The sequence below is a fragment of the Odontesthes bonariensis genome, chromosome 23, assembly GCF_027942865.1.
Source record: "Odontesthes bonariensis isolate fOdoBon6 chromosome 23, fOdoBon6.hap1, whole genome shotgun sequence".
NCBI lineage: Eukaryota > Metazoa > Chordata > Actinopteri > Atheriniformes > Atherinopsidae > Odontesthes > Odontesthes bonariensis.
The window spans coordinates 1,110,464-1,134,915 of record NC_134528.1 but is presented as its reverse complement, the minus strand read 5'-3'; the positions used below and the strand labels follow the sequence as shown (position 1 = coordinate 1,134,915).

The 24,452-nt window shown below is 36.6% G+C and overlaps 1 protein-coding gene across 2 annotated transcripts in view; it reads left to right on the top strand.

Annotated features, from left to right (window-relative positions):
• The window catches only part of LOC142374140 (microfibril-associated glycoprotein 4-like), a 38,388-nt gene extending 15,191 nt beyond the window's left edge, over positions 1-23,197 (top strand). For both annotated transcript variants that reach the window (XM_075457675.1, XM_075457674.1), the window contains exon 7: positions 22,832-23,197. In XM_075457675.1, coding sequence (XP_075313790.1) covers positions 22,832-23,085 — 254 coding nt within the window. In that variant the 3' untranslated portion in view covers positions 23,086-23,197. The remainder of the gene's footprint in view (positions 1-22,831) is intronic.
• The last annotated feature ends 1,255 nt before the right edge of the window (positions 23,198-24,452 follow it).

Below are 24,452 nucleotides of genomic sequence, written 5' to 3'. Positions count from 1 at the left end.
TGAAACATTCCCTTCTTATATTTGCTGTTTCTGCAGGAGAAACTGAAACATTCCCTTCTTATATTTGTTGTTTCTGCAGGAGAAACTGAAACATTCCCTTCTTATATTTGCTGTTTCTGTAGGAGAAACTGAAACATTCCCTTCTTATATTTTCTGTTTCTGCAAGAGAAACTGAAACATTCCCTTCTTATATTTCCTGTTTCTGCAGGAGAAACTGAAACATTCCCTTCTTATATTTGCTGTTTCTGCAGGAGAAACTGAAACATTCCCTTCTTATATTTGCTGTTTCTGCAGGAGAAACTGAAACATTCCCTTCTTATATTTGCTGTTTCTGCAGGAGAAACTGAAACATTGCCTTCTTATATTTGCTGTTTCTGCAGGAGAAACTGAAACATTCCCTTCTTATATTTGCTGTTTCTGCAGGAGAAACTGAAACATTCCCTTCTTATATTTGCTGTTTCTGCAGGAGAAACTGAAACATTCCCTTCTTATATTTGCTGTTTCTGCAGGAGAAACTGAAACATTCCCTTCTTACATTTGCTGTTTCTGCAGGAGAAACTGAAACATTCCCTTCTTATATTTGCTGTTTCTGCAGGAGAAACTGAAACATTCCCTTCTTATATTTCCTGTTTCTGCAGGAGAAACTGAAACATTCCCTTCTTATATTTCCTGTTTCTGCAGGAGAAACTGAAACATTCCCTTCTTATATTTGCTGTTTCTGTAGCAGAAACTGAAACATTCCCTTCTTATATTTGCTGTTTCTGCAGGAGAAACTGAAACATTCCCTTCTTATATTTGCTGTTTCTGCAGGAGAAACTGAAACATTCCCTTCTTATATTTGCTGTTTCTGCAGGAGAAACTGAAACATTCCCTTCTTATATTTGCTGTTTCTGTAGCAGAAACTGAAACATTCCCTTCTTATATTTGCTGTTTCTGCAGGAGAAACTGAAACATTCCCTTCTTATATTTGTTGTTTCTGCAGGAGAAACTGAAACATTCCCTTCTTATATTTGCTGTTTCTGTAGGAGAAACTGAAACATTCCCTTCTTATATTTTCTGTTTCTGCAAGAGAAACTGAAACATTCCCTTCTTATATTTCCTGTTTCTGCAGCAGAAACTGAAACATTCCCTTCTTATATTTGCTGTTTCTGCAGGAGAAACTGAAACATTCCCTTCTTATATTTGCTGTTTCTGCAGGAGAAACTGAAACATTCCCTTCTTATATTTCCTGTTTCTGCAGGAGAAACTGAAACATTCCCTTCTTATATTTGCTGTTTCTGTAGCAGAAACTGAAACATTCCCTTCTTATATTTGCTGTTTCTGCAGGAGAAACTGAAACATTCTCTTCTTATATTTGCTGTTTCTGCAGGAGAAACTGAAACATTCCCTTCTTATATTTGCTGTGTTTCTGCAGGAGAAACTGAAACATTCCCTTCTTATATTTGCTGTTTCTGCAGGAGAAACTGAAACATTCCCTTCTTATATTTGTTGTTTCTGCAGGAGAAACTGAAACATTCCCTTCTTATATTTGCTGTTTCTGCAGGAGAAACTGAAACATTCCCTTCTTATATTTGCTGTTTCTGCAGGAGAAACTGAAACATTCCCTTCTTATATTTGCTGTTTCTGCAGGAGAAACTGAAACATTCCCTTCTTATATTTCCTGTTTCTGCAGGAGAAACTGAAACATTCCCTTCTTATATTTGCTGTTTCTGTAGCAGAAACTGAAACATTCCCTTCTTATATTTGCTGTTACTGTAGCAGAAACTGAAACATTCCCTTCTTATATTTGCTGTTTCTGCAGGAGAAACTGAAACATCCCCTTCTTATATTTGTTGTTTCTGCAGGAGAAACTGAAACATTCCCTTCTTATATTTGCTGTTTCTGCAGGAGAAACTGAAACATTCCCTTCTTATATTTGCTGTTTCTGCAGGAGAAACTGAAACATTCCCTTCTTATATTTGCTGTTTCTGCAGGAGAAACTGAAACATTGCCTTCTTATATTTGCTGTTTCTGCAGGAGAAACTGAAACATTCCCTTCTTATATTTGCTGTTTCTGCAGTAGAAACTGAAACATTCCCTTCTTATATTTGCTGTGTTTCTGCAGGAGAAACTGAAACATTCCCTTCTTATATTTGCTGTTTCTGCAGGAGAAACTGAAACATTCCCTTCTTATATTTGCTGTTTCTGCAGGAGAAACTGAAACATTCCCTTCTTATATTTGCTGTTTCTGCAGGAGAAACTGAAACATTCCCTTCTTATATTTGCTGTTTCTGCAGGAGAAACTGAAACATTCCCTTCTTATATTTGCTGTTTCTGCAGGAGAAACTGAAACATTCCCTTCTTATATTTGCTGTTTCTGCAGGAGAAACTGAAACATTCCCTTCTTATATTTGTTGTTTCTGCAGGAGAAACTGAAACATTCCCTTCTTATATTTGCTGTTTCTGTAGGAGAAACTGAAACATTCCCTTCTTATATTTTCTGTTTCTGCAAGAGAAACTGAAACATTCCCTTCTTATATTTCCTGTTTCTGCAGCAGAAACTGAAACATTCCCTTCTTATATTTGCTGTTTCTGCAGGAGAAACTGAAACATTCCCTTCTTATATTTGCTGTTTCTGCAGGAGAAACTGAAACATTCCCTTCTTATATTTGCTGTTTCTGTAGCAGAAACTGAAACATTCCCTTCTTATATTTGCTGTTTCTGCAGGAGAAACTGAAACATTCTCTTCTTATATTTGCTGTTTCTGCAGGAGAAACTGAAACATTCCCTTCTTATATTTGTTGTTTCTGCAGGAGAAACTGAAACATTCCCTTCTTATATTTGCTGTTTCTGCAGGAGAAACTGAAACATTCCCTTCTTATATTTGCTGTTTCTGCAGGAGAAACTGAAACATTCCCTTCTTATATTTGCTGTTTCTGCAGGAGAAACTGAAACATTCCCTTCTTATATTTCCTGTTTCTGCAGGAGAAACTGAAACATTCCCTTCTTATATTTGCTGTTTCTGTAGCAGAAACTGAAACATTCCCTTCTTATATTTGCTGTTTCTGTAGCAGAAACTGAAACATTCCCTTCTTATATTTGCTGTTTCTGCAGGAGAAACTGAAACATCCCCTTCTTATATTTGTTGTTTCTGCAGGAGAAACTGAAACATTCCCTTCTTATATTTGCTGTTTCTGCAGGAGAAACTGAAACATTCCCTTCTTATATTTGCTGTTTCTGCAGGAGAAACTGAAACATTCCCTTCTTATATTTGCTGTTTCTGCAGGAGAAACTGAAACATTGCCTTCTTATATTTGCTGTTTCTGCAGGAGAAACTGAAACATTCCCTTCTTATATTTGCTGTTTCTGCAGTAGAAACTGAAACATTCCCTTCTTATATTTGCTGTGTTTCTGCAGGAGAAACTGAAACATTCCCTTCTTATATTTGCTGTTTCTGCAGGAGAAACTGAAACATTCCCTTCTTATATTTCCTGTTTCTGCAGGAGAAACTGAAACATTCCCTTCTTATATTTGCTGTTTCTGTAGCAGAAACTGAAACATTCCCTTCTTATATTTGCTGTTTCTGCAGGAGAAACTGAAACATTCTCTTCTTATATTTGCTGTTTCTGCAGGAGAAACTGAAACATTCCCTTCTTATATTTGCTGTGTTTCTGCAGGAGAAACTGAAACATTCCCTTCTTATATTTGCTGTTTCTGCAGGAGAAACTGAAACATTCCCTTCTTATATTTGTTGTTTCTGCAGGAGAAACTGAAACATTCCCTTCTTATATTTGCTGTTTCTGCAGGAGAAACTGAAACATTCCCTTCTTATATTTGCTGTTTCTGCAGGAGAAACTGAAACATTCCCTTCTTATATTTCCTGTTTCTGCAGGAGAAACTGAAACATTCCCTTCTTATATTTGCTGTTTCTGTAGCAGAAACTGAAACATTCCCTTCTTATATTTGCTGTTTCTGTAGCAGAAACTGAAACATTCCCTTCTTATATTTGCTGTTTCTGCAGGAGAAACTGAAACATCCCCTTCTTATATTTGTTGTTTCTGCAGGAGAAACTGAAACATTCCCTTCTTATATTTGCTGTTTCTGCAGGAGAAACTGAAACATTCCCTTCTTATATTTGCTGTTTCTGCAGGAGAAACTGAAACATTCCCTTCTTATATTTGCTGTTTCTGCAGGAGAAACTGAAACATTGCCTTCTTATATTTGCTGTTTCTGCAGGAGAAACTGAAACATTCCCTTCTTATATTTGCTGTTTCTGCAGTAGAAACTGAAACATTACCTTCTTATATTTGCTGTGTTTCTGCAGGAGAAACTGAAACATTCCCTTCTTATATTTGCTGTTTCTGCAGGAGAAACTGAAACATTCCCTTCTTATATTTGCTGTTTCTGCAGGAGAAACTGAAACATTCCCTTCTTATATTTGCTGTTTCTGCAGGAGAAACTGAAACATTCCCTTCTTATATTTGCTGTTTCTGCAGGAGAAACTGAAACATTCCCTTCTTATATTTGCTGTTTCTGCAGGAGAAACTGAAACATTCCCTTCTTATATTTGCTGTTTCTGCAGGAGAAACTGAAACATTCCCTTCTTATATTTGTTGTTTCTGCAGGAGAAACTGAAACATTCCCTTCTTATATTTGCTGTTTCTGTAGGAGAAACTGAAACATTCCCTTCTTATATTTTCTGTTTCTGCAAGAGAAACTGAAACATTCCCTTCTTATATTTCCTGTTTCTGCAGCAGAAACTGAAACATTCCCTTCTTATATTTGCTGTTTCTGCAGGAGAAACTGAAACATTCCCTTCTTATATTTGCTGTTTCTGCAGGAGAAACTGAAACATTCCCTTCTTATATTTCCTGTTTCTGCAGGAGAAACTGAAACATTCCCTTCTTATATTTGCTGTTTCTGTAGCAGAAACTGAAACATTCCCTTCTTATATTTGCTGTTTCTGCAGGAGAAACTGAAACATTCTCTTCTTATATTTGCTGTTTCTGCAGGAGAAACTGAAACATTCCCTTCTTATATTTGCTGTGTTTCTGCAGGAGAAACTGAAACATTCCCTTCTTATATTTGCTGTTTCTGCAGGAGAAACTGAAACATTCCCTTCTTATATTTGTTGTTTCTGCAGGAGAAACTGAAACATTCCCTTCTTATATTTGCTGTTTCTGCAGGAGAAACTGAAACATTCCCTTCTTATATTTGCTGTTTCTGCAGGAGAAACTGAAACATTCCCTTCTTATATTTGCTGTTTCTGCAGGAGAAACTGAAACATTCCCTTCTTATATTTCCTGTTTCTGCAGGAGAAACTGAAACATTCCCTTCTTATATTTGCTGTTTCTGTAGCAGAAACTGAAACATTCCCTTCTTATATTTGCTGTTTCTGTAGCAGAAACTGAAACATTCCCTTCTTATATTTGCTGTTTCTGCAGGAGAAACTGAAACATCCCCTTCTTATATTTGTTGTTTCTGCAGGAGAAACTGAAACATTCCCTTCTTATATTTGCTGTTTCTGCAGGAGAAACTGAAACATTGCCTTCTTATATTTGCTGTTTCTGCAGGAGAAACTGAAACATTGCCTTCTTATATTTGCTGTTTCTGCAGGAGAAACTGAAACATTCCCTTCTTATATTTGCTGTTTCTGCAGTAGAAACTGAAACATTCCCTTCTTATATTTGCTGTGTTTCTGCAGGAGAAACTGAAACATTCCCTTCTTATATTTGCTGTTTCTGCAGGAGAAACTGAAACATTCCCTTCTTATATTTGCTGTTTCTGCAGGAGAAACTGAAACATTCCCTTCTTATATTTGCTGTTTCTGCAGGAGAAACTGAAACATTCCCTTCTTATATTTGCTGTTTCTGCAGGAGAAACTGAAACATTCCCTTCTTATATTTGCTGTTTCTGCAGGAGAAACTGAAACATTCCCTTCTTATATTTGCTGTTTCTGTAGGAGAAACTGAAACATTGCCTTCTTATATTTGCTGTTTCTGCAGGAGAAACTGAAACATTCCCTTCTTATATTTGCTGTTTCTGCAGGAGAAACTGAAACATTCCCTTCTTACATTTGCTGTTTCTGCAGGAGAAACTGAAACATTCTCTTCTTATATTTGCTGTTTCTGCAGGAGAAACTGAAACATTCCCTTCTTATATTTGCTGTTTCTGCAGGAGAAACTGAAACATTCCCTTCTTATATTTGCTGTTTCTGCAGCAGAAACTGAAACATTCCCTTCTTATATTTCCTGTTTCTGCAGGAGAAACTGAAACATTCCCTTCTTATATTTCCTGTTTCTGCAGGAGAAACTGAAACATTCCCTTCTTATATTTGCTGTTTCTGTAGCAGAAACTGAAACATTCTCTTCTTATATTTGCTGTTTCTGCAGGAGAAACTGAAACATTCCCTTCTTATATTTGCTGTTTCTGTAGCAGAAACTGAAACATTCCCTTCTTATATTTGCTGTTTCTGCAGGAGAAACTGAAACATTCCCTTCTTATATTTCCTGTTTCTGCAGGAGAAACTGAAACATTCCCTTCTTATATTTGCTGTTTCTGCAGGAGAAACTGAAACATTCCCTTCTTATATTTGCTGTTTCTGCAGGAGAAACTGAATCATTCCCTTCTTATATTTGCTGTTTCTGCAGGAGAAACTGAAACATTCCCTTCTCATATTTGCTGTGTTTCTGCAGGAGAAACTGAAACATTCCCTTCTTATATTTCCTGTTTCTGCAGGAGAAGCTGAAACATTCCCTTCTTATATTTGCTGTTTCTGTAGGAGAAACTGAAACATTCCCTTCTTATATTTGCTGTTTCTGCAGGAGAAACTGAAACATTCCCTTCTTATATTTGCTGTTTCTGCAGGAGAAACTGAAACATTCCCTTCTTATATTTGCTGTTTCTGCAGCAGAAACTGAAACATTCCCTTCTTATATTTGCTGTTTCTGCAGGAGAAACTGAAACATTCCCTTCTTATATTTGCTGTTTCTGCAGGAGAAACTGAAACATTGCCTTCTTATATTTGCTGTTTCTGCAGGAGAAACTGAAACATTCCCTTCTTATATTTGCTGTTTCTGGAGGAGAAACTGAAACATTCCCTTCTTATATTTGCTGTTTCTGCAGGAGAAACTGAAACATTCCCTTCTTATATTTGCTGTTTCTGCAGGAGAAACTGAAACATTCCCTTCTTATATTTGCTGTTTCTGCAGGAGAAACTGAAACATTCCCTTCTTATATTTGCTGTTTCTGCAGGAGAAACTGAAACATTCCCTTCTTATATTTGCTGTTTCTGCAGGAGAAACTGAAACATTGCCTTCTTATATTTGCTGTTTCTGCAGGAGAAACTGAAACATTCCCTTCTTATATTTGCTGTTTCTGGAGGAGAAACTGAAACATTCCCTACTTATATTTGCTGTTTCTGCAGGAGAAACTGAAACATTCCCTTCTTATATTTGCTGTTTCTGCAGGAGAAACTGAAACATTTCCTTCTTATATTTCCTGTTTCTGCAGGAGAAACTGAAACATTCCCTTCTTATATTTGCTGTTTCTGCAGCAGAAACTGAAACATTCCCTTCTTATATTTGCTGTGTTTCTGCAGGAGAAACTGAAACATTCCCTTCTTATATTTGCTGTTTCTGCAGGAGAAACTGAAACATTCCCTTCTTATATTTGCTGTTTCTGTAGGAGAAACTGAAACATTCCCTTCTTATATTTCCTGTTTCTGCAGGAGAAACTGAAACATTCCCTTCTTATATTTGCTGTTTCTGCAGGAGAAACTGAAACATTCCCTTCTTATATTTGCTGTTTCTGCAGGAGAAACTGAAACATTCCCTTCTTATATTTGCTGTTTCTGCAGGAGAAACTGAAACATTCCCTTCTTATATTTGCTGTTTCTGTAGGAGAAACTGAAACATTCCCTTCTTATATTTGCTGTTTCTGTAGCAGAAACTGAAACATTCCCTTCTTATATTTCCTGTTTCTGTAGGAGAAACTGAAACATTCCCTTCTTATATTTGCTGTTTATGTAGCAGAAACTGAAACATTCCCTTCTTATATTTCCTGTTTCTGCAGGAGAAACTGAAACATTCCCTTCTTATATTTCCTGTTTCTGCAGGAGAAACTGAAACATTCCCTTCTTATTTTTTCTGTTTCTGCAGGAGAAACTGAAACATCCCCTTCTTATATTTGCTGTTTCTGCAGGAGAAACTGAAACATTCCCTTCTTATATTTCCTGTTTCTGCAGGAGAAACTGAAACATTCCCTTCTTATATTTCCTGTTTCTGCAGGAGAAACTGAAACATTCCCTTCTTATATTTGCTGTTTCTGTAGGAGAAACTGAAACATTCCCTTCTTATATTTCCTGTTTCTGTAGCAGAAGCTGAAACATTCCCTTCTTATATTTGCTGTTTCTGTAGGAGAAACTGAAACATTCCCTTCTTATATTGGCTGTTTCTGCAGGAGAAACTGAAACATTCCCTTCTTATATTTGCTGTTTCTGCAGGAGAAACTGAAACATTCCCTTCTTATATTTGCTGTTTCTGCAGGAGAAACTGAAACATTCCCTTCTTATATTTGCTGTTTCTGCAGGAGAAACTGAAACATTGCCTTCTTATATTTGCTGTTTCTGCAGGAGAAACTGAAACATTCCCTTCTTATATTTGCTGTTTCTGGAGGAGAAACTGAAACATTCCCTTCTTATATTTGCTGTTTCTGCAGGAGAAACTGAAACATTCCCTTCTTATATTTGCTGTTTCTGCAGGAGAAACTGAAACATTCCCTTCTTATATTTGCTGTTTCTGCAGGAGAAACTGAAACATTCCCTTCTTATATTTGCTGTTTCTGCAGGAGAAACTGAAACATTCCCTTCTTATATTTGCTGTTTCTGGAGGAGAAACTGAAACATTCCCTACTTATATTTGCTGTTTCTGCAGGAGAAACTGAAACATTCCCTTCTTATATTTGCTGTTTCTGCAGGAGAAACTGAAACATTTCCTTCTTATATTTCCTGTTTCTGCAGGAGAAACTGAAACATTCCCTTCTTATATTTGCTGTTTCTGCAGCAGAAACTGAAACATTCCCTTCTTATATTTGCTGTGTTTCTGCAGGAGAAACTGAAACATTCCCTTCTTATATTTGCTGTTTCTGCAGGAGAAACTGAAACATTCCCTTCTTATATTTGCTGTTTCTGTAGGAGAAACTGAAACATTCCCTTCTTATATTTCCTGTTTCTGCAGGAGAAACTGAAACATTCCCTTCTTATATTTGCTGTTTCTGCAGGAGAAACTGAAACATTCCCTTCTTATATTTGCTGTTTCTGCAGGAGAAACTGAAACATTCCCTTCTTATATTTGCTGTTTCTGCAGGAGAAACTGAAACATTCCCTTCTTATATTTGCTGTTTCTGTAGGAGAAACTGAAACATTCCCTTCTTATATTTGCTGTTTCTGTAGCAGAAACTGAAACATTCCCTTCTTATATTTCCTGTTTCTGTAGGAGAAACTGAAACATTCCCTTCTTATATTTGCTGTTTATGTAGCAGAAACTGAAACATTCCCTTCTTATATTTCCTGTTTCTGCAGGAGAAACTGAAACATTCCCTTCTTATATTTCCTGTTTCTGCAGGAGAAACTGAAACATTCCCTTCTTATTTTTTCTGTTTCTGCAGGAGAAACTGAAACATCCCCTTCTTATATTTGCTGTTTCTGCAGGAGAAACTGAAACATTCCCTTCTTATATTTCCTGTTTCTGCAGGAGAAACTGAAACATTCCCTTCTTATATTTCCTGTTTCTGCAGGAGAAACTGAAACATTCCCTTCTTATATTTGCTGTTTCTGTAGCAGAAACTGAAACATTCCCTTCTTATATTTGCTGTTTCTGCAGGAGAAACTGAAACATTCCCTTCTTATATTTGCTGTTTCTGCAGGAGAAACTGAAACATTCCCTTCTTATATTTGCTGTTTCTGCAGGAGAAACTGAAACATTCCCTTCTTATATTTGCTGTTTCTGCAGGAGAAACTGAAACATTCCCTTCTTATATTTGCTGTTTCTGCAGGAGAAACTGAAACATTCCCTTCTTATATTTGCTGTGTTTCTGCAGGAGAAACTGAAACATTCCCTTCTTATATTTGCTGTTTCTGCAGCAGAAACTGAAACATTCCCTTCTTATATTTGCTGTTTCTGCAGGAGAAACTGAAACATTCCCTTCTTATATTTGCTGTTTCTGCAGGAGAAACTGAAACATTCCCTTCTTATATTTGCTGTTTCTGCAGCAGAAACTGAAACATTCCCTTCTTATATTTCCTGTTTCTGCAGGAGAAACTGAAACATTCCCTTCTTATATTTGCTGTTTCTGCAGGAGAAACTGAAACATTCCCTTCTTATATTTGCTGTTTCTGTAGGAGAAACTGAAACATTCCCTTCTTATATTTGCTGTTTCTGCAGCAGAAACTGAAACATTCCCTTCTTATATTTGCTGTTTCTGCAGGAGAAACTGAAACATTCCCTTCTTATATTTGCTGTTTCTGCAGGAGAAACTGAAACATTCCCTTCTTATATTTGTTGTTTCTGCAGGAGAAACTGAAACATTCCCTTCTTATATTTGCTGTTTCTGTAGGAGAAACTGAAACATTCCCTTCTTATATTTGCTGTTTCTGTAGCAGAAACTGAAACATTCCCTTCTTATATTTCCTGTTTCTGTAGGAGAAACTGAAACATTCCCTTCTTATATTTGCTGTTTCTGTAGCAGAAACTGAAACATTCCCTTCTTATATTTGCTGTTTCTGCAGGAGAAACTGAAACATTCCCTTCTTATATTTGCTGTTTCTGCAGGAGAAACTGAAACATTCCCTTCTTATATTTGCTGTTTCTGCAGGAGAAACTGAAACATTCCCTTCTTATATTTGCTGTTTCTGCAGGAGAAACTGAAACATTCCCTTCTTATATTTGCTGTTTCTGCAGGAGAAACTGAAACATTCCCTTCTTATATTTGCTGTTTCTGCAGCAGAAACTGAAACATTCCCTTCTCATATTTGCTGTTTCTGCAGGAGAAACTGAAACATTCCCTTCTTATATTTGCTGTTTCTGCAGGAGAAACTGAAACATTCCCTTCTTATATTTGCTGTTTCTGCAGCAGAAACTGAAACATTCCCTTCTTATATTTGCTGTTTCTGCAGGAGAAACTGAAACATTCCCTTCTTATATTTCCTGTTTCTGTAGGAGAAACTGAAACATTCCCTTCTTATATTTGCTGTTTCTGCAGCAGAAACTGAAACATTCCCTTCTTATATTTGCTGTTTCTGCAGGAGAAACTGAAACATTCCCTTCTTATATTTGCTGTTTCTGCAGGAGAAACTGAAACATTCCCTTCTTATATTTCCTGTTTCTGCAGGAGAAACTGAAACATTCCCTTCTTATATTTCCTGTTTCTGCAGGAGAAACTGAAACATTCCCTTCTTATATTTGCTGTTTCTGTAGCAGAAACTGAAACATTCCCTTCTTATATTTGCTGTTTCTGTAGCAGAAACTGAAACATTCCCTTCTTATATTTGCTGTTTCTGCAGGAGAAACTGAAACATCCCTTCTTATATTTGTTGTTTCTGCAGGAGAAACTGAAACATTCCCTTCTTATATTTGCTGTTTCTGCAGGAGAAACTGAAACATTCCCTTCTTATATTTGCTGTTTCTGCAGGAGAAACTGAAACATTCCCTTCTTATATTTGCTGTTTCTGCAGGAGAAACTGAAACATTGCCTTCTTATATTTGCTGTTTCTGCAGGAGAAACTGAAACATTCCCTTCTTATATTTGCTGTTTCTGCAGTAGAAACTGAAACATTCCCTTCTTATATATGCTGTTTCTGTAGCAGAAACTGAAACATTCCCTTCTTATATTTGCTGTTTCTGTAGCAGAAACTGAAACATTCCCTTCTTATATTTGCTGTTTCTGCAGGAGAAACTGAAACATCCCCTTCTTATATTTGTTGTTTCTGCAGGAGAAACTGAAACATTCCCTTCTTATATTTGCTGTTTCTGCAGGAGAAACTGAAACATTCCCTTCTTATATTTGCTGTTTCTGCAGGAGAAACTGAAACATTCCCTTCTTATATTTGCTGTTTCTGCAGGAGAAACTGAAACATTGCCTTCTTATATTTGCTGTTTCTGCAGGAGAAACTGAAACATTCCCTTCTTATATTTGCTGTTTCTGCAGTAGAAACTGAAACATTCCCTTCTTATATATGCTGTTTCTGCAGCAGAAACTGAAACATTCCCTTCTTATATTTGCTGTTTCTGCAGCAGAAACTGAAACATTCCCTTCTTATATATGCTGTTTCTGCAGCAGAAACTGAAACATTGCCTTCTTATATTTGCTGTTTCTGCAGGAGAAATGAAACATTCCCTTCTTATATTTGCTGTTTCTGCAGGAGAAACTGAAACATTCCCTTCTTATATTTGCTGTGTTTCTGCAGGAGAAACTGAAACATTCCCTTCTTATATTTGCTGTTTCTGCAGGAGAAACTGAAACATCCCCTTCTTATATTTGTTGTTTCTGCAGGAGAAACTGAAACATTCCCTTCTTATATTTGCTGTTTCTGCAGGAGAAACTGAAACATTCCTTCTTATATTTGCTGTTTCTGCAGGAGAAACTGAAACATTCCCTTCTTATATTTGCTGTTTCTGCAGTAGAAACTGAAACATTCCCTTCTTATATTTGCTGTTTCTGCAGCAGAAACTGAAACATTCCCTTCTTATATATGCTGTTTCTGCAGCAGAAACTGAAACATTGCCTTCTTATATTTGCTGTTTCTGCAGGAGAAACTGAAACATTCCCTTCTTATATTTGCTGTTTCTGCAGCAGAAACTGAAACATTCCCTTCTTATATTTGCTGTGTTTCTGCAGGAGAAACTGAAACATTCCCTTCTTATATTTGCTGTTTCTGCAGGAGAAACTGAAACATTCCCTTCTTATATTTGCTGTTTCTGCAGGAGAAACTGAAACATTCCCTTCTTATATTTGCTGTTTCTGCAGGAGAAACTGAAACATTGCCTTCTTATATTTGCTGTTTCTGCAGGAGAAACTGAAACATTCCCTTCTTATATTTGCTGTTTCTGCAGGAGAAACTGAAACATTCCCTTCTTATATTTGCTGTTTCTGCAGCAGAAACTGAAACATTCCCTTCTTATATTTGCTGTTTCTGCAGGAGAAACTGAAACATTCCCTTCTTATATTTGCTGTTTCTGCAGGAGAAACTGAAACATTCCCTTCTTATATTTGCTGTTTCTGCAGCAGAAACTGAAACATTCCCTTCTTATATTTGCTGTTTCTGCAGGAGAAACTGAAACATTCCCTTCTTATATTTGCTGTTTCTGCAGGAGAAACTGAAACATTCCCTTCTTATATTTGCTGTTTCTGCAGGAGAAACTGAAACATTCCCTTCTTATATTTGCTGTTTCTGCAGGAGAAACTGAAACATTCCCTTCTTATATTTGCTGTTTCTGCAGGAGAAACTGAAACATTCCCTTCTTATATTTCCTGTTTCTGCAGGAGAAACTGAAACATTCCCTTCTTATATTTGCTGTTTCTGTAGCAGAAACTGAAACATTCTCTTCTTATATTTGCTGTTTCTGCAGGAGAAACTGAAACATTCCCTTCTTATATTTGCTGTTTCTGTAGCAGAAACTGAAACATTCCCTTCTTATATTTGCTGTTTCTGCAGGAGAAACTGAAACATTCCCTTCTTATATTTGCTGTTTCTGCAGGAGAAACTGAAACATTCCCTTCTTATATTTGCTGTTTCTGTAGGAGAAACTGAAACATTCCCTTCTTATATTTGCTGTTTCTGTAGGAGAAACTGAAACATTCCCTTCTTATATTTTCTGTTTCTGCAGGAGAAACTGAAACATTCCCTTCTTATATTTGCTGTTTCTGCAGGAGAAACTGAAACATTCCCTTCTTATATTTGCTGTTTCTGCAGGAGAAACTGAAACATTCCCTTCTTATATTTGCTGTTTCTGTAGGAGAAACTGAAACATTCCCTTCTCATATTTGCTGTGTTTCTGCAGGAGAAACTGAAACATTCCCTTCTCATATTTGCTGTGTTTCTGCAGGAGAAACTGAAACATTCCCTTCTTATATTTCCTGTTTCTGCAGGAGAAACTGAAACATTCCCTTCTTATTTTTTCTGTTTCTGCAGGAGAAACTGAAACATCCCCTTCTTATATTTGCTGTTTCTGCAGGAGAAACTGAAACATTCCCTTCTTATATTTCCTGTTTCTGCAGGAGAAACTGAAACATTCCCTTCTTATATTTCCTGTTTCTGCAGGAGAAACTGAAACATTCCCTTCTTATATTTGCTGTTTCTGTAGGAGAAACTGAAACATTCCCTTCTTATATTTCCTGTTTCTGTAGCAGAAGCTGAAACATTCCCTTCTTATATTTGCTGTTTCTGTAGGAGAAACTGAAACATTCCCTTCTTATATTGGCTGTTTCTGCAGGAGAAACTGAAACATTCCCTTCTTATATTTGCTGTTTCTGCAGGAGAAACTGAAACATTCCCTTCTTATATTTGCTGTTTCTGCAGGAGAAACTGAAACATTCCCTTCTTATATTTGCTGTTTCTGCAGGAGAAACTGAAACATTGCCTTCTTATATTTGCTGTTTCTGCAGGAGAAACTGAAACATTCCCTTCTTATATTTGCTGTTTCTGGAGGAGAAACTGAAACATTCCCTTCTTATATTTGCTGTTTCTGCAGGAGAAACTGAAACATTCCCTTCTTATATTTGCTGTTTCTGCAGGAGAAACTGAAACATTCCCTTCTTATATTTGCTGTTTCTGCAGGAGAAACTGAAACATTCCCTTCTTATATTTGCTGTTTCTGCAGGAGAAACTGAAACATTCCCTTCTTATATTTGCTGTTTCTGCAGGAGAAACTGAAACATTCCCTTCTTATATTTGCTGTTTCTGGAGGAGAAACTGAAACATTCCCTACTTATATTTGCTGTTTCTGCAGGAGAAACTGAAACATTCCCTTCTTATATTTGCTGTTTCTGCAGGAGAAACTGAAACATTTCCTTCTTATATTTCCTGTTTCTGCAGGAGAAACTGAAACATTCCCTTCTTATATTTGCTGTTTCTGCAGCAGAAACTGAAACATTCCCTTCTTATATTTGCTGTGTTTCTGCAGGAGAAACTGAAACATTCCCTTCTTATATTTGCTGTTTCTGCAGGAGAAACTGAAACATTCCCTTCTTATATTTGCTGTTTCTGTAGGAGAAACTGAAACATTCCCTTCTTATATTTCCTGTTTCTGCAGGAGAAACTGAAACATTCCCTTCTTATATTTGCTGTTTCTGCAGGAGAAACTGAAACATTCCCTTCTTATATTTGCTGTTTCTGCAGGAGAAACTGAAACATTCCCTTCTTATATTTGCTGTTTCTGCAGGAGAAACTGAAACATTCCCTTCTTATATTTGCTGTTTCTGTAGGAGAAACTGAAACATTCCCTTCTTATATTTGCTGTTTCTGTAGCAGAAACTGAAACATTCCCTTCTTATATTTCCTGTTTCTGTAGGAGAAACTGAAACATTCCCTTCTTATATTTGCTGTTTATGTAGCAGAAACTGAAACATTCCCTTCTTATATTTCCTGTTTCTGCAGGAGAAACTGAAACATTCCCTTCTTATATTTCCTGTTTCTGCAGGAGAAACTGAAACATTCCCTTCTTATTTTTTCTGTTTCTGCAGGAGAAACTGAAACATCCCCTTCTTATATTTGCTGTTTCTGCAGGAGAAACTGAAACATTCCCTTCTTATATTTCCTGTTTCTGCAGGAGAAACTGAAACATTCCCTTCTTATATTTCCTGTTTCTGCAGGAGAAACTGAAACATTCCCTTCTTATATTTGCTGTTTCTGTAGCAGAAACTGAAACATTCCCTTCTTATATTTGCTGTTTCTGCAGGAGAAACTGAAACATTCCCTTCTTATATTTGCTGTTTCTGCAGGAGAAACTGAAACATTCCCTTCTTATATTTGCTGTTTCTGCAGGAGAAACTGAAACATTCCCTTCTTATATTTGCTGTTTCTGCAGGAGAAACTGAAACATTCCCTTCTTATATTTGCTGTTTCTGCAGGAGAAACTGAAACATTCCCTTCTTATATTTGCTGTGTTTCTGCAGGAGAAACTGAAACATTCCCTTCTTATATTTGCTGTTTCTGCAGCAGAAACTGAAACATTCCCTTCTTATATTTGCTGTTTCTGCAGGAGAAACTGAAACATTCCCTTCTTATATTTGCTGTTTCTGCAGGAGAAACTGAAACATTCCCTTCTTATATTTGCTGTTTCTGCAGCAGAAACTGAAACATTCCCTTCTTATATTTCCTGTTTCTGCAGGAGAAACTGAAACATTCCCTTCTTATATTTGCTGTTTCTGCAGGAGAAACTGAAACATTCCCTTCTTATATTTGCTGTTTCTGTAGGAGAAACTGAAACATTCCCTTCTTATATTTGCTGTTTCTGCAGCAGAAACTGAAACATTCCCTTCTTATATTTGCTGTTTCTGCAGGAGAAACTGAAACATTCCCTTCTTATATTTGCTGTTTCTGCAGGAGAAACTGAAACATTCCCTTCTTATATTTGTTGTTTCTGCAGGAGAAACTGAAACATTCCCTTCTTATATTTGCTGTTTCTGTAGGAGAAACTGAAACATTCCCTTCTTATATTTGCTGTTTCTGTAGCAGAAACTGAAACATTCCCTTCTTATATTTCCTGTTTCTGTAGGAGAAACTGAAACATTCCCTTCTTATATTTGCTGTTTCTGTAGCAGAAACTGAAACATTCCCTTCTTATATTTGCTGTTTCTGCAGGAGAAACTGAAACATTCCCTTCTTATATTTGCTGTTTCTGCAGGAGAAACTGAAACATTCCCTTCTTATATTTGCTGTTTCTGCAGGAGAAACTGAAACATTCCCTTCTTATATTTGCTGTTTCTGCAGGAGAAACTGAAACATTCCCTTCTTATATTTGCTGTTTCTGCAGGAGAAACTGAAACATTCCCTTCTTATATTTGCTGTTTCTGCAGCAGAAACTGAAACATTCCCTTCTCATATTTGCTGTTTCTGCAGGAGAAACTGAAACATTCCCTTCTTATATTTGCTGTTTCTGCAGGAGAAACTGAAACATTCCCTTCTTATATTTGCTGTTTCTGCAGCAGAAACTGAAACATTCCCTTCTTATATTTGCTGTTTCTGCAGGAGAAACTGAAACATTCCCTTCTTATATTTCCTGTTTCTGCAGGAGAAACTGAAACATTCCCTTCTTATATTTGCTGTTTCTGCAGCAGAAACTGAAACATTCCCTTCTTATATTTGCTGTTTCTGCAGGAGAAACTGAAACATTCCCTTCTTATATTTGCTGTTTCTGCAGGAGAAACTGAAACATTCCCTTCTTATATTTCCTGTTTCTGCAGGAGAAACTGAAACATTCCCTTCTTATATTTCCTGTTTCTGCAGGAGAAACTGAAACATTCCCTTCTTATATTTGCTGTTTCTGTAGCAGAAACTGAAACATTCCCTTCTTATATTTGCTGTTTCTGTAGCAGAAACTGAAACATTCCCTTCTTATATTTGCTGTTTCTGCAGGAGAAACTGAAACATCCCCTTCTTATATTTGTTGTTTCTGCAGGAGAAACTGAAACATTCCCTTCTTATATTTGCTGTTTCTGCAGGAGAAACTGAAACATTCCCTTCTTATATTTGCTGTTTCTGCAGGAGAAACTGAAACATTCCCTTCTTATATTTGCTGTTTCTGCAGGAGAAACTGAAACATTGCCTTCTTATATTTGCTGTTTCTGCAGGAGAAACTGAAACATTCCCTTCTTATATTTGCTGTTTCTGCAGTAGAAACTGAAACATTCCCTTCTTATATATGCTGTTTCTGTAGCAGAAACTGAAACATTCCCTTCTTATATTTGCTGTTTCTGTAGCAGAAACTGAAACATTCCCTTCTTATATTTGCTGTTTCTGCAGGAGAAACTGAAACATCCCCTTCTTATATTTGTTGTTTCTGCAGGAGAAACTGAAACATTCCCTTCTTATATTTGCTGTTTCTGCAGGAGAAACTGAAACATTCCCTTCTTATATTTGCTGTTTCTGCAGGAGAAACTGAAACATTGCCTTCTTATATTTGCTGTTTCTGCAGGAGAAACTGAAACATTCCCTTCTTATATTTGCTGTTTCTGCAGTAGAAACTGAAACATTCCCTTCTTATATATGCTGTTTCTGCAGCAGAAACTGAAACATTCCCTTCTTATATTTGCTGTTTCTGCAGCAGAAACTGAAACATTCCCTTCTTATATTTGCTGTTTCTGCAGGAGAAACTGAAACATCCCCTTCTTATATTTGCTGTTTCTGCAGCAGAAACTGAAACATTGCCTTCTTATATATGCTGTTTCTGCAGCAGAAACTGAAACATTGCCTTCTTATATTTGCTGTTTCTGCAGGAGAAATGAAACATTCCCTTCTTATATTTGCTGTTTCTGCAGCAGAAACTGAAACATTCCCTTCTTATATTTGCTGTTTCTGCAGGAGAAACTGAAACATTCCCTTCTTATATTTGCTGTTTCTGCAGGAGAAACTGAAACATCCCCTTCTTATATTTGTTGTTTCTGCAGGAGAAACTGAAACATTCCCTTCTTATATTTGCTGTGTTTCTGCAGGAGAAACTGAAACATTCCCTTCTTATATTTGCTGTTTCTGCAGGAGAAACTGAAACATCCCCTTCTTATATTTGTTGTTTCTGCAGGAGAAACTGAAACATTCCCTTCTTATATTTGCTGTTTCTGCAGGAGAAACTGAAACATTCCCTTCTTATATTTGCTGTTTCTGCAGGAGAAACTGAAACATTCCCTTCTTATATTTGCTGTTTCTGCAGTAGAAACTGAAACATTCCCTTCTTATATTTGCTGTTTCTGCAGCAGAAACTGAAACATTCCCTTCTTATATATGCTGTTTCTGCAGCAGAAACTGAAACATTGCCTTCTTATATTTGCTGTTTCTGCAGGAGAAACTGAAACATTCCCTTCTTATATTTGCTGTTTCTGCAGCAGAAACTGAAACATTCCCTTCTTATATTTGCTGTGTTTCTGCAGGAGAAACTGAAACATTCCCTTCTTATATTTGCTGTTTCTGCAGGAGAAACTGAAACATTCCCTTCTTATATTTGCTGTTTCTGCAGGAGAAACTGAAACATTCCCTTCTTATATTTGCTGTTTCTGCAGGAGAAACTGAAACATTGCCTTCTTATATTTGCTGTTTCTGCAGGAGAAACTGAAACATTCCCTTCTTATATTTGCTGTTTCTGCAGGAGAAACTGAAACATTCCCTTCTTATATTTGCTGTTTCTGCAGGAGAAACTGAAACATTCCCTTCTTATATTTGCTGTTTCTGCAGGAGAAACTGAAACATTCCCTTCTTATATTTGCTGTTTCTGCAGGAGAAACTGAAACATTCCCTTCTTATATTTGCTGTTTCTGCAGGAGAAACTGAAACATTCCCTTCTTATATTTCCTGTTTCTGCAGGAGAAACTGAAACATTCCCTTCTTATATTTGCTGTTTCTGTAGCAGAAACTGAAACATTCTCTTCTTATATTTGCTGTTTCTGCAGGAGAAACTGAAACATTCCCTTCTTATATTTGCTGTTTCTGTAGCAGAAACTGAAACATTCCCTTCTTATATTTGCTGTTTCTGCAGGAGAAACTGAAACATTCCCTTCTTATATTTGCTGTTTCTGCAGGAGAAACTGAAACATTCCCTTCTTATATTTGTTGTTTCTGCAGGAGAAACTGAAACATTCCCTTCTTATATTTGCTGTTTCTGTAGGAGAAACTGAAACATTCCCTTCTTATATTTTCTGTTTCTGCAGGAGAAACTGAAACATTCCCTTCTTATATTTGCTGTTTCTGCAGGAGAAACTGAAACATTCCCTTCTTATATTTGCTGTTTCTGCAGGAGAAACTGAAACATTCCCTTCTTATATTTGCTGTTTCTGTAGGAGAAACTGAAACATTCCCTTCTCATATTTGCTGTGTTTCTGCAGGAGAAACTGAAACATTCCCTTCTCATATTTGCTGTGTTTCTGCAGGAGAAACTGAAACATTCCCTTCTTATATTTCCTGTTTCTGCAGGAGAAACTGAAACATTCCCTTCTTATATTTGCTGTTTCTGTAGGAGAAACTGAAACATTCCCTTCTTATATTTGCTGTTTCTGCAGGAGAAACTGAAACATTCCCTTCTTATATTTGCTGTTTCTGCAGGAGAAACTGAAACATTCCCTTCTTATACTTGTTGTTTCTGCAGGAGAAACTGAAACATTCCCTTCTTATATTTGCTGTTTCTGCAGGAGAAACTGAAACATTCCCTTCTTATATTTCCTGTTTCTGCAGGAGAAACTGAAACATTCCCTTCTTATATTTCCTGTTTCTGCAGGAGAAACTGAAACATTCCCTTCTTATATTTCCTGTTTCTGTAGGAGAAACTGAAACATTCCCTTCTTATATTTGCTGTTTCTGCAGGAGAAACTGAAACATTCACTTCTTATATTTGCTGTTTCTGCAGGAGAAACTGAAACATCCCCTTCTTATATTTGTTGTTTCTGCAGGAGAAACTGAAACATTCCCTTCTTATATTTGCTGTTTCTGCAGGAGAAACTGAAACATTCCCTTCTTATATTTCCTGTTTCTGCAGGAGAAACTGAAATATTCCCTTCTTATATTTGCTGTTTCTGCAGGAGAAACTGAAACATTGCCTTCTTATATTTGCTGTTTCTGCAGGAGAAACTGAAACATTCCCTTCTTATATTTGCTGTTTCTGCAGGAGAAACTGAAACATTCCCTTCTTATATTTGCTGTTTCTGCAGGAGAAACTGAAACATTGCCTTCTTATATTTGCTGTTTCTGCAGGAGAAACTGAAACATTCCCTTCTTATATTTGTTGTTTCTGCAGGAGAAACTGAAACATTCCCTTCTTATATTTGCTGTTTCTGCAGGAGAAACTGAAACATTGCCTTCTTATATTTGCTGTTTCTGCAGGAGAAACTGAAACATTCACTTCTTATATTTGCTGTTTCTGCAGCAGAAACTGAAACATTCCCTTCTTATATTTGTTGTTTCTGCAGGAGAAACTGAAACATTCCCTTCTTATATTTGCTGTGTTTCTGCAGGAGAAACTGAAACATTCCCTTCTTATATTTCCTGTTTCTGCAGGAGAAACTGAAACATTCCCTTCTTATATTTGCTGTTTCTGCAGGAGAAACTGAAACATTGCCTTCTTATATTTGCTGTTTCTGCAGGAGAAACTGAAACATTCCCTTCTTATATTTGCTGTTTCTGCAGGAGAAACTGAAACATTCCCTTCTTATATTTGCTGTTCCTGCAGTAGAAACTGAAACATTCCCTTCTTATATTTGCTGTGTTTCTGCAGGAGAAACTGAAACATTCCCTTCTTATATTTGCTGTTTCTGCAGGAGAAACTGAAACATTCCCTTCTTATATTTGCTGTTTCTGCAGGAGAAACTGAAACATTCCCTTCTTATATTTGCTGTTTCTGCAGGAGAAACTGAAACATTCCCTTCTTATATTTGCTGTTTCTGCAGGAGAAACTGAAACATTCCCTTCTTATATTTGCTGTTTCTGCAGGATAAACTGAAACATTCCCTTCTTATATGTGCTGTTTCTGCAGCAGAAACTGAAACATTCCCTTCTTATATTTGCTGTTTCTGCAGGAGAAACTGAAACATTGCCTTCTTATATTTGCTGTTTCTGCAGGAGAAACTGAAACATTCCCTTCTTATATTTGCTGTTTCTGCAGCAGAAACTGAAACATTGCCTTCTTATATTTGCTGTTTCTGCAGGAGAATCTGAAACATTCCCTTCTTATATTTGCTGTTTCTGCAGGAGAAACTGAAACATTCCCTTCTTATATTTGCTGTTTCTGCAGGAGAAACTGAAACATTCCCTTCTTATATTTGCTGTGTTTCTGTAGGAGAAACTGAAACATTCCCTTCTTATATTTGCTGTTTCAGCAGCAGAAACTGAAACATTCCCTTCTTATATTTCCTGTTTCTGCAGGAGAAACTGAAACATTCCCTTCTTATATTTGCTGTTTCTGCAGGAGAAACTGAAACATTCCCTTCTTATATTTGCTGTGTTTCTGCAGGAGAAACTGAAACATTCCCTTCTTATATTTGCTGTGTTTCTGCAGGAGAAACTGAAACATTCCCTTCTTATATTTGCTGTTTCTGCAGGAGAAACTGAAACATTCCCTTCTTATATTTGCTGTTTCTGCAGCAGAAACTGAATCATTCCCTTCTTATATTTGCTGTTTCTGCAGGAGAAACTGAAACATTCCCTTCTTATATTTCCTGTTTCTGCAGGAGAAACTGAAACATTCCCTTCTTATATTTCCTGTTTCTGCAGGAGAAACTGAAACATTCCCTTCTTATATTTCCTGTTTCTGCAGGAGAAACTGAAACATTCCCTTCTTATATTTGCTGTTTCTGCAGGAGAAACTGAAACATTGCCTTCTTATATTTGCTGTTTCTGCAGCAGAAACTGAAACATTCCCTTCTTATATTTCCTGTTTCTGCAGGAGAAACTGAAACATTCCCTTCTTATATTTCCTGTTTCTGCAGGAGAAACTGAAACATTCCCTTCTTATATTTGCTGTTTCTGCAGGAGAAACTGAAACATTCCCTTCTTATATTTGCTGTTTCTGCAGCAGAAACTGAAACATTCCCTTCTTATATTTCCTGTTTCTGCAGCAGAAACTGAAACATTCCCTTCTTATATTTCCTGTTTCTGCAGGAGATAGTCTGCTTCATCACAACGGAAGGAAATTCTCCACCTTCGACAAAGACCAGGACGCCTTGTCTGGAAACTGTGCCAAGCAATACCTGGGGGCATGGTGGTATGGGCACTGTCTCGATTCAAACCCCAACGGAGTTTACCGCTGGGGGGCTGATGCTACCATCCATGCTGTTGGAGTGGAGTGGGAACACTGGAAGGGGAATGACTATTCCCTGAAGGCCATCAGCATGAAGATCCGTCCTGTGAAGTAACTCTGCGGGACAAACTAACAGAACATCGTCACAGGTCGATCTGTGTCTGTTCTCTCATCTATCATGTAACCCAACAGAATCTTTGGAATTAAAGCATCAATCAAAAGTCAAATATTGAGTGTGAGCAAAGTTTTCTGTGCACTGTGAGATCTTTAAGATATGATGGAGCTCGGTCATTAAGAGCTTTATATGTGAGGAGAAGAATCTTAAATTCTATTCTGAATTTAACAGGGAGCCAATGAAGAGAAGCTAAAACTGGAGAAATATGATCTCTCCTGTTAGTTCTCATCAGAACTCTGGCTGCAGCATTTTGGATCAGCTGGAGGCTTTTCAGAGAATATGTGGGACAGCCCAATAATAAAGAATTACAGTAGTCCAATCCTGAAGTAACAAATGCATGGACTAGTTTTTCTGCATCACTCTGAGACAAGATGTTCCTGATTTTAACAATATTACAAGATCCAAGCACACAACCCTGAGGAACTCCATGACTTACTCTGGTGTGTGAGGAAGATTCTTCATTTACAAGAACAAACTGAAATCTATCAGATAAATATGACTTAAACCAGCCTAATGCAGTTCCTTTAATCCAATCATTGAACACACTAACATGCTCAAATGTGTTCATAGGAGATTCAAATAAATAAACAAACTACGAAATATAACTTTTTATCACATTTTGGAAAACTTTAAAACAGTGGGTCCACATTCAGTCCTTCAAGTTCATTTGTTAGAAGTAAAAAAAAAAGGTCAAATATTAACTTTTGAGTTACTTTGACAAGAAATTAGACTTTTTACAGCTGCAGCTCGTGCAGGGAGTTCCCAGTCTGCAAAAGAATAAACTAAATAAGTATTAAACTTGTAGATAAATAACAAAGTAACAATAAGCTAAGAAATAAACCAAGTAGACTAAGAATAAACTAAGAAATAAACCAAGTAAACTAAGAATAAACTGAGAAATAAACCAAGTAAACTAAGAATAAACTGAGAAATAAACCAAGTAAACTAAGAATAAACTAAGAAATAAACCAAGTAAACTAAGAATAAACTGAGAAATAAACCAAGTAAACTAAGAATAAACTAAGAAATAAACCAAGTAATCTAAGAATAAACTGAGAAATAAACCAAGTAAACTAAGAATAAACTAAGAAATAAACCAAGTAAACTAAGAATAAACTGAGAAATAAACCAAGTAAACTAAGAATAAACTGAGAAATAAACTAAGTAAATTAAGAATAAACCAAGAAATAAACCAAGTAAACTAAGAATAAACTGATAAATAAACCAAGTAAACTAAGAATAAACCAAGAAATAAACCAAGTAAACTAAGATTAAACTGAGAAATAAACCAAGTAAACTAAGAATAA